This window comes from Miniopterus schreibersii, assembly GCF_964146895.1.
Source record: "Miniopterus schreibersii genome assembly, chromosome: 4".
NCBI classification, from domain to species: Eukaryota; Metazoa; Chordata; class Mammalia; order Chiroptera; family Miniopteridae; genus Miniopterus; species Miniopterus schreibersii.
The window spans coordinates 72,196,903-72,209,020 of record NC_138105.1 but is presented as its reverse complement, the minus strand read 5'-3'; the positions used below and the strand labels follow the sequence as shown (position 1 = coordinate 72,209,020).

At 55.3% G+C, this 12,118-nt stretch overlaps 2 protein-coding genes across 2 annotated transcripts in view; one reads left to right on the top strand and one right to left on the bottom strand.

The window, feature by feature from the left end:
- LOC308556324 (olfactory receptor 1f45-like) overlaps positions 1–12,118 on the bottom strand; it is a gene marked incomplete at both ends in the record, with an annotated part of 504,663 nt that overhangs the window by 338,811 nt on the left and 153,734 nt on the right.
- NOTCH3 (notch receptor 3) overlaps positions 1–12,118 on the top strand; it is a 33,078-nt gene that overhangs the window by 5,335 nt on the left and 15,625 nt on the right. Inside the window, exons 3-23 of the mRNA XM_081136759.1 lie at positions 1,833–1,975; positions 2,054–2,392; positions 2,485–2,607; positions 2,702–2,935; positions 3,551–3,706; positions 3,794–3,979; positions 4,585–4,698; positions 4,933–5,046; positions 5,582–5,815; positions 5,923–6,033; positions 6,498–6,690; positions 6,768–6,919; positions 7,129–7,242; positions 7,657–7,812; positions 8,741–8,966; positions 9,363–9,564; positions 9,759–9,912; positions 10,317–10,501; positions 11,315–11,447; positions 11,540–11,797; positions 11,879–11,997. Coding sequence (XP_080992885.1) covers positions 1,833–1,975; positions 2,054–2,392; positions 2,485–2,607; positions 2,702–2,935; positions 3,551–3,706; positions 3,794–3,979; positions 4,585–4,698; positions 4,933–5,046; positions 5,582–5,815; positions 5,923–6,033; positions 6,498–6,690; positions 6,768–6,919; positions 7,129–7,242; positions 7,657–7,812; positions 8,741–8,966; positions 9,363–9,564; positions 9,759–9,912; positions 10,317–10,501; positions 11,315–11,447; positions 11,540–11,797; positions 11,879–11,997 — 3,646 coding nt within the window. The remainder of the gene's footprint in view (positions 1–1,832; positions 1,976–2,053; positions 2,393–2,484; positions 2,608–2,701; positions 2,936–3,550; positions 3,707–3,793; positions 3,980–4,584; positions 4,699–4,932; positions 5,047–5,581; positions 5,816–5,922; positions 6,034–6,497; positions 6,691–6,767; positions 6,920–7,128; positions 7,243–7,656; positions 7,813–8,740; positions 8,967–9,362; positions 9,565–9,758; positions 9,913–10,316; positions 10,502–11,314; positions 11,448–11,539; positions 11,798–11,878; positions 11,998–12,118) is intronic.

Genomic DNA, 12,118 nt, shown 5'->3' with positions numbered 1-12,118 from the left:
CTCATGGATCCCCAAGTCTTACCCCCAATCAAGCCCTTGTCTCTATCCCCTCGTCCTCCCTTCCCCGCCCCCCCCCCCCCCCCCGTAGTCAGCTCTCCCCTTCGACGTCTCCCCCGAAACCCAGGCCGTGGGGCGGGGCACGGGCGGAGGCTGGAACCGGCCCGACCGGTCCGCAGGGGCGCTGGGCCCTGAGCGTGGGAACCCGCCGGGGGCGCTGGGAGGGGGCCGCGTGGCGGCGCCCAACCTGGCGGTGGGACCCCGCAGTCCGGGGCGCCCCGTGCAGCACGCCCCCTCCTGGCGCGCAGTGGTGGCGGCCATCCTGGCCCTGCAGGCCTTTGAGGAGGGCGCAGGGAGCTGGGTCCTCCCCTTAAGACACCACCAGCGCCCCTGTCCGGCCATGTCCCGACCTGTTTCACTGGGGACCGGGGTGGGGGGATCTTATGGGTGACGCTATGAACTGAGTCAGCCGCTGGAATTTAGCCCTAAGCGACTGGAACAAACCAGAGGGAGGGACTAGTGGGAGGGGTGGGCAGAGTCCGGGGGTGGGGTCTGGACTTCTTTGCCTCTCCAGGCCCCTCTCTCTTGCCCCGAAGTAGATTTCCAGTCTTAAGAGCACCCCTCTTCCAGTTCTCATAGTTCCCTCACACTCCATCCAGCTTGCTTGGTGGGTTTGGGGAGGGGACTTCAGGCTAAAGGAGTTCCCCCCAAAAGAGGTCATCAATATTAGTGTCTACCTCCTCCCCCCAGTGGAAAGAAGGGGTGTATGTGTCCCCAGAAAAGGAGTAAAGAGTTTGTGGGGTCCGTCTGTCTGTCCAGGTGAAAGTTGCCCCTATTTGTGACCCAGCCTGTGGGTTGGTGTCTCATTATTTGTCAGGCCAATATGTGGGATTGATATGTCCCTCTGTGTATGTGTTTCTGCGTCTGTCTGTGTATGCCTGGGTGGTTGTCTTCTGGGGTCTGAGACTGCAGTTGCTGTTCCCTCTGCCTGGAGTTCTCTTCCCCACATAGTCTCATGATCTCTTCCCTTCCTTCAGTCTGTGAAAATATATTTGCCTCCCACCCCCATCACTCTATCCCCCTTATTCTGTGTCTTAGTTTTCATTTCCTGTGGCTGCTGTAACGAATCACCCCAAACTGAGTGGTTTAAAACAACAGAAATTTACTCTCATAGTTCTGGAGGCCAGAAGTCAGAAATCAAGGTGTTGGCAGCCACCCACTCTCCAATGGCTTTAGGGTAGAGTTCTTCCTTCCCTCTTCCACCTTCTAGTAGCTCCAGGCTTTCCTTGGCTTGTAGGTGCAACACTCCAGTCTCTGCCTCTGCAAGTCCTTCTCCTCTTTCTCCCAAATCTCCCTCTGCCTTTCTCTTTAAAGAACATTATCATTGGATTTAGGGCCCACCTGGAAAATCCAGGATGATCTCATCTTGATACCTGTCACTTAGTTTACATGTGCAAAAACTCTTTCCAAATAATGTCACAGTCACAGGTTCTGGGACATGGACATGTTTTTTCTAGGGCCACCACTCTATGCTATACCATACCTTTCATGGCCGTCGTGGCCCTCACCACTCCCTGCTGGCATGCTGTGTACTGATTTGTGATTTGTATATCTTCTCTTCACGCATTCTAGCCGTGAGCATCAAGAGGGTGGGGCCACTATTATTGGGTTTGCAGCTGTATTCCAATTGCTAAGAACATAGTAGGTGCTTAGTGAATATTTGTTGCATGAATGAATGTGTGTGTTTATTGCTCTGTGTTGCCCATGTGTTTCTTGCCTGTCTTGTGTGTATCTCTGTGTATCTTCTGCCCCCATTGAGCTGTCTCTGCCCACAGGTGCCCACCAGGCTGGGTGGGCGAGCGGTGCCAGCTGGAAGATCCCTGCCATTCGGGCCCCTGTGCTGGCCGTGGCGTCTGCCAGAGTTCGGTGGTAGCAGGCACTGCCCGGTTCTCCTGCCGCTGTCCCCGTGGGTTCAGAGGTAAGGGAGGATCTGGAGGAGACCCCAAGGTAGGCAAGGGTGTGGTCCACCTAACTCACCCTCTCTTGGTCCCTCCAGGCCCCGACTGCTCCCTGCCAGACCCCTGCCTCAACAGCCCCTGTGCCCATGGGGCCCACTGCTCAGTGGGGCCCGATGGTCGCTACATCTGTTCCTGCCCACCTGGCTACCAGGGCCGCAGTTGTCGAAGTGATGTGGATGAGTGCCGGGCGGGTGGTCCCTGCCATCATGGTGGTACCTGCCTCAACACACCTGGCTCTTTCCGCTGCCAGTGCCCAGCTGGCTACTTGGGGCCGCTGTGTGAGATCCCTGCAGTGCCCTGTGCTCCCTCACCGTGCCGTAACGGGGGCACCTGTAGACAGAATGGCGATCTCAGCTATGATTGTGCCTGCCTTCCTGGTGAGGAAGCTCTTCTTGGGGGAGGCAGTAGGGGTAGGGAAACAGCAGGCCAGCCTAGCAGTGACAATACGTGCCTCCTCCTCCCATGGTAGGGTTTGAGGGCCAGAACTGTGAAGTGAATGTGGATGACTGTCCAGGGAACCGGTGTCTAAATGGCGGGACATGCGTGGATGGCGTCAACACCTACAATTGCCAGTGCCCTCCGGAGTGGACAGGTGGGCACCGGGGCTGAAGGGAGCTGGGTGGCAGACCTTGGGTGGGATGCACAGGCCAGGTGACTGGACTGGTGCATCTATCTCTGTGCCACAGGCCAATTCTGCACTGAGGATGTGGACGAGTGTCAGCTGCAGCCCAATGCTTGCCACAATGGGGGCACCTGCTTTAACACACTGGGTGGCCACAGCTGTGTGTGCGTCAATGGCTGGACTGGTGAAAGCTGTAGTCAGAATATTGATGACTGTGCCACGGCCGTGTGCTTCCATGGGGCCACCTGCCATGACCGCGTGGCCTCCTTCTATTGTGCCTGCCCCATGGGCAAGACTGGTGAGTGGCTGTTTCCCCTGTAGGCAGCAAGGGAGCCATTGATTGTTCCTGAGTGGGGGCAAGGGTGACATCTGACTTGAGTGTTAGAATGATTATTCTGAAGGCCAGATTTGGGGTGAAGGGTAAGGCCTGGAGGAGGGTTGCATGTGGTCCAGGACAGAAACCATGGGAACAGAGAGCTATACTGTGAGCAAGAAAGAGAGGAGATCTTTGGAAGTAGCAAAGGTCAGAGAAGGTGTTTGGAAGGGGCACTTGAAAATGGAGGGAAGGGCATGTCAGGCAGAGGGTGCTACAGAAGCAAAGGCTTGAGGTAGGACCCTTTCATAATCAGAAAAATTCAACAGATTTAAAAACAATTTGTGAATGTTTCCAACTCATTTTCAAATGATTCAGAAAAAAGATAGATAAACCTTACAATAGCTGAATCTAGGTGGTGGGTGTATAAATCAATTTCTCTGTATGTTTGAAATTTTTTCATAATAAACAATTAGGAAAAAATAACTTCTAAATATGCTACAGGTTAATAAAAACAAAATACAAAACACTATGTGGGGCTATGAGACCTCTGGACAGAGCTGGAGGGTCTGCCCTTGACCTCTGCCTGTCCCTTTCCAGGGCTTCTATGTCATCTAGATGATGCCTGTGTCAGCAATCCCTGTCATGAGGATGCTATCTGTGACACAAACCCGGTGAATGGCCGGGCCATCTGCACTTGTCCACCAGGCTTCACTGGTGGCGCGTGTGACCAGGATGTGGATGAGTGCTCTATTGGTGAGGGGGCCATTGTCTCAGTTGGAAGGAGGGGGTGGGTCGTTCCTCAGCCACCCACACCCACACTGGCTGTGCCTATTTCCGCAGGTGCCAACCCATGTGAGCACCTGGGCAGGTGTGTGAACACACAGGGCTCATTCCTTTGCCAGTGTGGCCCAGGCTACACTGGCCCGCGCTGTGAGACAGATGTCAATGAGTGCCTATCTGGGCCCTGCCGCAACCAGGCCACATGCCTTGACCGCATAGGCCAGTTCACCTGCATCTGCATGGCAGGTGGGTGGTAGACATGGTGGGGGCTAGGCCTAAGGCTGGGTGTGGGGTGAGAAGCCTGCAGGAGGGGGACAGGGGCGGAACTGTGTTCCAAGTGGGACCCTGAGAGAGTGAAACCAGGGATGAGGTGGAGGTGAGGCCAGAGTACAACCTCGTGAGAGGCTGGGGGCATGCTCAAATGGAACCAGTAGAATCTTAGGCTGCGAGTGGAGTCTGGACCTAAGGACCCACGGGGGGGCATGGACAATATGGGGACAGGGGCTAGAGTGAGGTTTAGGTGGAGCCTGCAGACAGTTTCGCTGGGGCGTGCACAGGGCTATGGTGGGCCCTGGGGCTGGAAGCTGGGGGCAGGGCATGTCTGTGGACTGGAGAGGGAAGAGGGTGGTCTGAAGGCAAAGTCCATGTGGAGTCTCATAAACCTTGGACTAGTTGGGACCACGGCTTGTTGAGGGTCTAGCTTGAGGATGAAAATTGAATCTAGGGTTGCACTGGGGGAAAGGCCAAGGCTAAGGGGAACTGTCTATGAGTGGGAAGGGGAGTACCTCCCCCCTCACTCTTCTCTTCAGGCCAAAGGGAAGCCCCCACGACCCTAATTCCCCTCCCCCCAGGCTTCACAGGCACCTATTGTGAGGTGGACATGGATGAATGTCAGAGCAGCCCATGTGTCAACGGTGGTGTCTGCAAGGACAGAGTCAATGGCTTCAGCTGCACCTGTCCCTCTGGTGAGGACCTTGGGCCAGGGAGCCTGAAAAAGAAAGGTCCCTGCAGGGGCAGATGGGAGCCTATGAGATCATGTTAGCGGAAAACTATTACAATAGAAACCACGTTATGAAAAACGTTGAAATTAACTTAAAACTAAATAAGTGGGCTTCTCACCCAAATAAGGCAGGTGTGGGGAGGGGTGACTGCCTGACTTTGTCTGGACCTCTGCTCATCCTACTCACTCTCCACCGCAGGCTTCAGCGGGGCCCTGTGTCAGCTGGATGTCGATGAGTGTGCGAGCACACCCTGTAGGAACGGGGCCAAGTGCATGGACCAACCCGATGGCTACGAGTGCCGCTGCGCAGAGGGTGAGGGCAGGCCAATTACAGGCCCGCAAGAATTTGGAGGCAGGGTTAGTGAGGGTGAGGGCCAATAACAGTCTGGGAGAAAGCTTTGGGGCAGGACTGCATCAAATCAGGGCCAATGACCGCCAGGGGACGGAGCCAATTTTGTACCTTAAAGCTAAGAGTGGGACCAAAGGTTCTGGCCTGATACTGGGCACAGGTAACTGAGTTGGGCTTGACCAACACTATCCCAAGGCACCTCCCATGTGTCCCCATTTGCAGTTGAGGGAGAGGCAGAACTGGGTGGAGAGTGTAAGAATTGGAGAGAAAGTCACAACTGGGGGGTGGGATTTAACCTTGGAAGGGTCTTGGTCAGGGGCGAATTTTGCAGCTTGTAGCTGGATGGAGGGAAGGCCAACTAGGGATGGCCTGAATTAAGCCTGCCTTCTGCTGGCTTGATAGGCAGGGCTGAGGCAGAGCTGAGCCAGGATTGATTGGAGGCCATGGTTATGAGCAGGACCTTGGCAAGTGGGTGGAGCCTGACACTCTGGCCTTGTAGGCTTTGAGGGCACTCTGTGTGAACTCAACGTGGATGACTGCTCTCCTGACCCGTGCCATCATGGGCGCTGCGTGGACGGCATTGCCAGCTTCTCCTGTGCCTGTGCCCCGGGCTACACTGGCACGCGCTGTGAGAGCCAGGTGAACGAGTGCCGTAGCCAGCCCTGCCGCCACGGGGGCAAATGCTTAGATCTGGTGGACAAATACCTCTGCCGCTGCCCTCCTGGCACCACAGGTGGGACCAAGGGCTGGGCTGGGGCAGGAACAGCACATCTGGAGGGGTTCAATGGTTTGGGAATGGTGCTCCTGGCATTACCTCCTGGCATTGTTCTCCTTCTGCAGGTGTAAACTGTGAGGTGAACATCGATGACTGTGCCAGCAACCCCTGCACCTTTGGAATCTGCCGGGATGGTATTAATCGCTATGACTGTGTCTGCCAGCCTGGCTTCACAGGTAGGCAAGCAGCTGCCATGAAAAGGGGGTCTTTAGAGGGTGAGGGTGAAATCACCCATCTTTCTTGGCCAAGTTTTGCCTCTCTCTTTGCACTGGCTTATCCAACGAGATTGTTTAAACCTTGTGCTCTCTCTGTTTGGCATGAGGTTGTCCTTTTGGCTCAAGTTTATCCTGGAACATAGTTGAGGGTGCTCTGATGGGATGGGGGTGTTTCTGAGTGGGGCCAAGGTAATTCTTGGTGAAAATGAAAATGGCTTCATGTAAGTTTGGGGGTGAGGATGATCTGGGGCAAGGCAGCTCTGGGTTGAGGAGGTGGCTGCTCTCATTTGCACAAGAGCTAATGTGTTATGAGAATGAGAGTGTCCTTGCTCAGGGGCATGCCTGTGCTCAGTGGGGCCAGGTTGTCCCTCCCTGTTGGCTTGGTTGCCTTTGTCCTGGGATGAGGTTGCTTGCGTACTCCCCAGGGCCCCTTTGCAACATGGAGATCAACGAGTGTGCGTCCAGCCCATGCGGCGAGGGAGGCTCCTGCGTGGATGGGGAAGACGGCTTCCACTGCCTCTGCCCACCTGGCTCCCTGCCTCCACTGTGCCTCCCCCCAAGCCATCCCTGTGCCCAAGAACCCTGCAATCACGGTGTCTGCCATGATGCGCCTGGAGGGTGAGGCCTTTTCCCACCTCATGACCCCACCCCCTTGTCTCTGCCCACTTGATGGCCCTGATTGCCTCCCCATTCAGGTTCCGCTGTGCATGTGATCCTGGCTGGAGTGGCCCCCAGTGCAGCCAGAGTCTCACTCGAGATGCCTGTGAGTCTCAGCCCTGTGGGGCTGGTGGCACCTGTACCAGCAATGGCATGGACTTCCACTGCACCTGTCCCCCTGGTATTCAGGGTATGTGTCCCTACATTTCCTCCCCAGGCTCTCCGGTCTCCCTCTTCTTTCTTACTTCCCTCTGCCCCACTCTCTCCCTCCTGTCTGTTTGCCTTTGTTTTCCCTCTTTCCCCTTGCAGCTTGGGAGGTGGGTATCAAGGTGGGGACCCTCGGGGTAGATGGGAACAAGGAATTTCTCAAGACGACTTCACTCTGCCTGCTCATCACAGGCCATCAATGTGAGCTGCTGTCCCCCTGTGCCCCGAACCCCTGTGAACACGGGGGTCACTGCGAGTCTGCTCCTGGCCATCTGGCTATCTGCTCCTGCCCCCCTGGCTGGCAAGGTACACGAGCTGCTCCCTCCTCCTCCTCCTCTCCTTCACCCCTCCTCGCTGGGGACCCAGGGGAGACTCACCCTTGACCCTGTCTTTTCAGGGACCTTCCTTCTGGGAAGGGACAGAGCTGGATATAGACACTCACAGCCCCTGTGGTCACTTCTAGAGAAGAGGAAGGGATGGGTGGCTGGGGAAGCTCAGTTTCAGGCTGGGGTTTGGGGACAGCTTCTTGGAGGAGCAAAACTCAGAGAATACATTCACCACCCACTGAAGCAAGAAGGCACTTCTAGAACAGTGTGTGCAAAATACCCAGAGGCCAATGAGAGCATAGCTTGTTCTTGCATTCACCTTTCTCAGCCTTTAGGCTCTTCATGTGGGACAGGTACCCTCTAACCCTATATGTCACCTTATTTTCCACCCCAGGCACTCGATGTCAGCAGGATGTAGACGAGTGTGCTGGCCCCTCACCCTGTGGCCCCCATGGTACCTGCACCAACCTGGCTGGGAGTTTTAGTTGTACCTGCCATGGGGGGTATAGTGGCTCTTCCTGTGACGAGGACATCGATGACTGTGACCCCAGTGAGTTCAGGGAGCTTTTGGGTGGGTGCTGCCCTAGGAAACATGTTCATTAAGCCTATACTGTGTGCCGAGCATTGTGCTTTAACTTCATCTTCATAGTTCTCTTACTTTTTCCATTTTACTCATGGAACTGAGACCCAAAGAAGTTAAGTGACTTGCCCAAGGTCACGTAGCAGGTAAGGGATAAGCTGGGATTGGAGCACAGGTCTGTCTGACTCTGAAGCCTGTACACTGTGTCCGGGAGCAAGCAAGTTAGGATTGTGTGTAAAGTATGAGGTAATAGGCCCCTAGTGAGTTCTCTAGGAGTGCTGTTCAACAGACAACACAAGCTACATATGCAATTAAAATTTTTCGAGTACTTACATTTAAAAGTTAAAAAAAGGGTGATATTTTATTTAATAATATATTTTATTTAATCTAATTATAAAAATCATCCTTTCAACATGTTATGAATATAAAATTATTGAGATATTTACACTTTAAAAAATATATATGTATATTAAGTCTTCAGAATCCGAAATTCGGTGTTTATTTTATACTTATAGCACATCTCAGTTTGGGCCAGCCACATGTCAAGGACTCAATAGCCACATGTGGCCAGTGGCCACTATACTGGCCAGTACAGGTCTGGAGATGCCCTCTTGTGCTGAGTCAAGGAGTTAAGCAGACACAACTAACAGTATGTGCTTCATAGCTAAAAGTGACATTTTGGTTCTGCCAACATCTTCTCCTTCCACATAGGTGAGGTTTCCAGATAAGGGAGAGGATGAGGCAACAGAGGGGACAATTTGATCCCTCTGACCAAATGTATCCTTTCCAACTGAGACTGGTTTACTTCCAAGTTCCTGCTATACAAGGCATGGCCAGGTCAGTAAAGGTTGAAAGGGGGCTAGGTGAGCGATCAGACCTCTTTCCCTTCTAACCACAGACCCCTGCCTGAATGGTGGCTCCTGTCAGGACCGTGTGGGCTCCTTTTCCTGCTCCTGCCTCCCGGGCTTTGCTGGCCCCCGCTGTGCCCGTGATGTGGACGAGTGTCTGAGCAGCCCCTGCGGCCCGGGCACCTGCACCGACCATGTGGCTTCCTTCACCTGCACCTGCCCCCCAGGCTATGGAGGCTTCCACTGTGAGCAGAACCTACCGGACTGCAGCCCCAGGTGGATGGACCCTCTACTGGGAGCTCAGGGACCCTGGCATCGGGTGGGGCACAGGACCTGGGAAGGAATGGGGATAAGAAGGGTGGGTCCTCAGCTTGGCACCCAACTCAGGACTCTGCTACCTGATGGGGCACTGTGGGAAGGGACAGGGTCGTCTTAGAGACGCTGGTCTCTAAGGGGGTGAGACTAGACCAGAGTAGGACCTCCATGTGGTTCGCACCTTGGTGCTGAAATATGTGGTAAACTGAGGCTAAGGGACAGGACAGGGCTGTAGTCTCTCCTGGCGGGTGGTGGGGGGTAGGGGTCAGAGTAGGCCCACTCAGAGTTAGGCAGGGCCCGGGATGGAGGGTGGCTTCCAAGGGGGCCGGCTCTGACCCACCTTTGCTTTCCCTCCAGCTCCTGCTTCAATGGTGGGACCTGCTTGGACGGTGTGAACTCGTTCAGCTGCCTGTGTCGTCCTGGCTACACTGGTGCGCACTGCCAGTACGAGGCCGACCCCTGCCTCTCCCGGCCCTGTCTGCATGGGGGTGTCTGCACTGCCACCTACCCCGGCTTCATCTGCGCCTGTCCAGAGGGCTTCACTGGCAGTCAGTGTCAGGTGGGTGGGGTCACTGGGGGTGGGTTTTCCAGGGGAGGAACCTGGAGGGGTGTTTTGGGAGAGGGGCCTGCTAGTTCCTGGGGAAGGATTATTAGGGAGGTTGTGGTGAGGGGCCTGGCAGGGACCCTGGGGGAGAATCTGGCGAGTGATTTCTGGGGGTCCCCAAATGCTGACACTGTGGGCTTCCCCTCCAGACACTGATAGACTGGTGTAGCCTTCAGCCCTGTCAGAACGGGGGTCGCTGTGCCCAGACAGGGGCCTCTTTCAACTGCCTTTGTCCTCCCGGGTGGAGTGGCAGCCTCTGTGACATCCAAAGCCTGCCCTGCAGAGCAGCTGCAGCCCAGATCGGTGAGCAGCGGGAGCGTGTGGCCGGTGTATGCAGCGTGGGAGGGCGTGTGTGCATATAACTCCTGCCAGTGTGAGCCCAATGAGGGTGTGACAGAGCATATGGGCGTGATGGGATGTGTAGCTGAGTGTGTGTGGATGCGTGACTGTGTGACATGACTGGATGGTGTCTGTGTCTGTCCCCATAAGACAATTGGAATGATGTCTGCAGTGGTGTATGTGACTGAGCTGGTGGGAGCAGCAAAGGTGTGTGTCAGTGATTAGAATTATGCAGTTTAGAGGGATGTGTGACAACCTGATGGAGTGTGGTGGGACCCTGGTGACTGGTGACAGCAGGGATGTTAGGTGTGCTGTGTGTGTTGCGGGCAGGGAGGGGGAGTGGGTGCCTGACGCCCCTCTCTCTGCAGGGGTGCGGCTAGAGCAGCTGTGTCAGGCTGGTGGGCAGTGTGTGGACAAGGAGAGCTCTCACTACTGCGTGTGCCTAGAGGGCCGCACAGGCAGCCACTGTGAGCAGGAGGTGGACCCCTGCTTGGCCCAGCCCTGCCAGCATGGGGGCACTTGCCGAGGCTACATGGGAGGTTATGTGTGCGAGGTAAGGGGCACCAGGGGAGGGAAGAGGGGAACCAGTCACATCTGGGTGTGTCTAGGCACACATTTCTGTGTCTGTAGCCTGGTATGGGTGGGTGTGTCTCTCTAGACATGTTTGTTTTTGTTGTTGTTAATCCTCACCTGAGGATATTTTTTCCATTGATATTTAGGGAGAATGGAAGGAAGAGAGAGAAAAAGGGGGGAAGATAGATAGATAGAGAGAAACATCAATGTGAAAAAGACACATCAATTGGTTGCCTCCCACATGAGCCCTGTCTGGGGCCAGGGATTGAACCTGCAACCCAGGTATATGCCCTGACCGGGAATCGAACCCGTGACCTCTCAGTGTGTGGGCTGACACTCCAGCCACTGAGCCACACCAGACAGGGTGTCATGTCTGGGTTTTTACTTTTGTGATTGAGTATATATTTGTGGGTGTCACTCTGGGAGATCTGGGGGTGTTTCTGTCTGTCTGGGTGTGCGTCTGTCTTTGGTTGGCTCCTGGACATATCTATGTGTCTCTGTGCATGGTGTCTCTCTGGGCGTCAAGGTACATACAGGTGTCTGTGCATTTCTGGTTGTGTGTCTTGGGTGTACCTGTGTGTTTGTACGTGTGTATCCATCTGCATTGGGTGTGTCTGTGGTCCTCTGTGCCTGGGTGTCCTGTGTCTAGGTGTGTGTTTTCTGCACACTGGGAGTATCTCTGTGTATTGAACAACTGTGTGTGTGTCCTTTTGTGCTGGGATTTTCTGTGTCTTCACGGGGAGCATCTGTGTCCCTCAGGGCTGAGTGACTCCCTATCTCGCCCCCACCACAGTGTCCAGCTGGCTACGCTGGTGACAACTGTGAGGATGACGTGGATGAGTGTGCCTCTGAGCCCTGCCAGCATGGGGGCTTCTGCATTGACCTTGTGGCCCGATATCTCTGCTCCTGTCCTCCTGGGACACTGGGTATGCCAGGGCCAGGGTTGGGGGACAGGCTGGGAGGCTGGGTCTCTGTCAGCTCCTGACTACAGCTCCTGACTCTTCTTCCTTTCCCTCAGGTGTGCTCTGTGAGATTAATGATGATGACTGTGGCCCAGGCCCACCCCTGGACCCAGGCCCCCGGTGCTTGCACAATGGTACCTGTGTAGACCTGGTGGGCGGCTTCCGCTGTACCTGCCCCCCAGGATACACTGGCCTGCGCTGTGAGGCAGATATCAATGAGTGTCGCCCGGGCACCTGCCATGCGGCACATACCCGGGACTGCCTGCAGGACCCAGGTGGGGGCTTCCGCTGCCTTTGCCTAGCCGGCTTCACAGGTAAGGGTAGGCAAGAGGGCTGACCTGGGATCCTGCCTGTGTTCCCCCACTGTGGTTGATCCATGGCTCCTGCTTGCCCAGGTTCCCGCTGCCAGTCTGTCCTGTCTCCCTGCGAGTCCCAGCCATGCCAGCATGGAGGCCAGTGCCGTCCTGGCCCAGGCCCTGGGGGTGCACTGACCTTCACCTGCCATTGTGTCTCGGTAAGTGGGAGTTGGCTGGTCATTATCAGGGTCTCTGGGAGAGAAGTGGGACTGTGGTCTGGCAGGGCGTGGCTTTAGGGGAGAAGAGGTACAAGGGAAGGGGGGTTCTGGGAAATGTTGA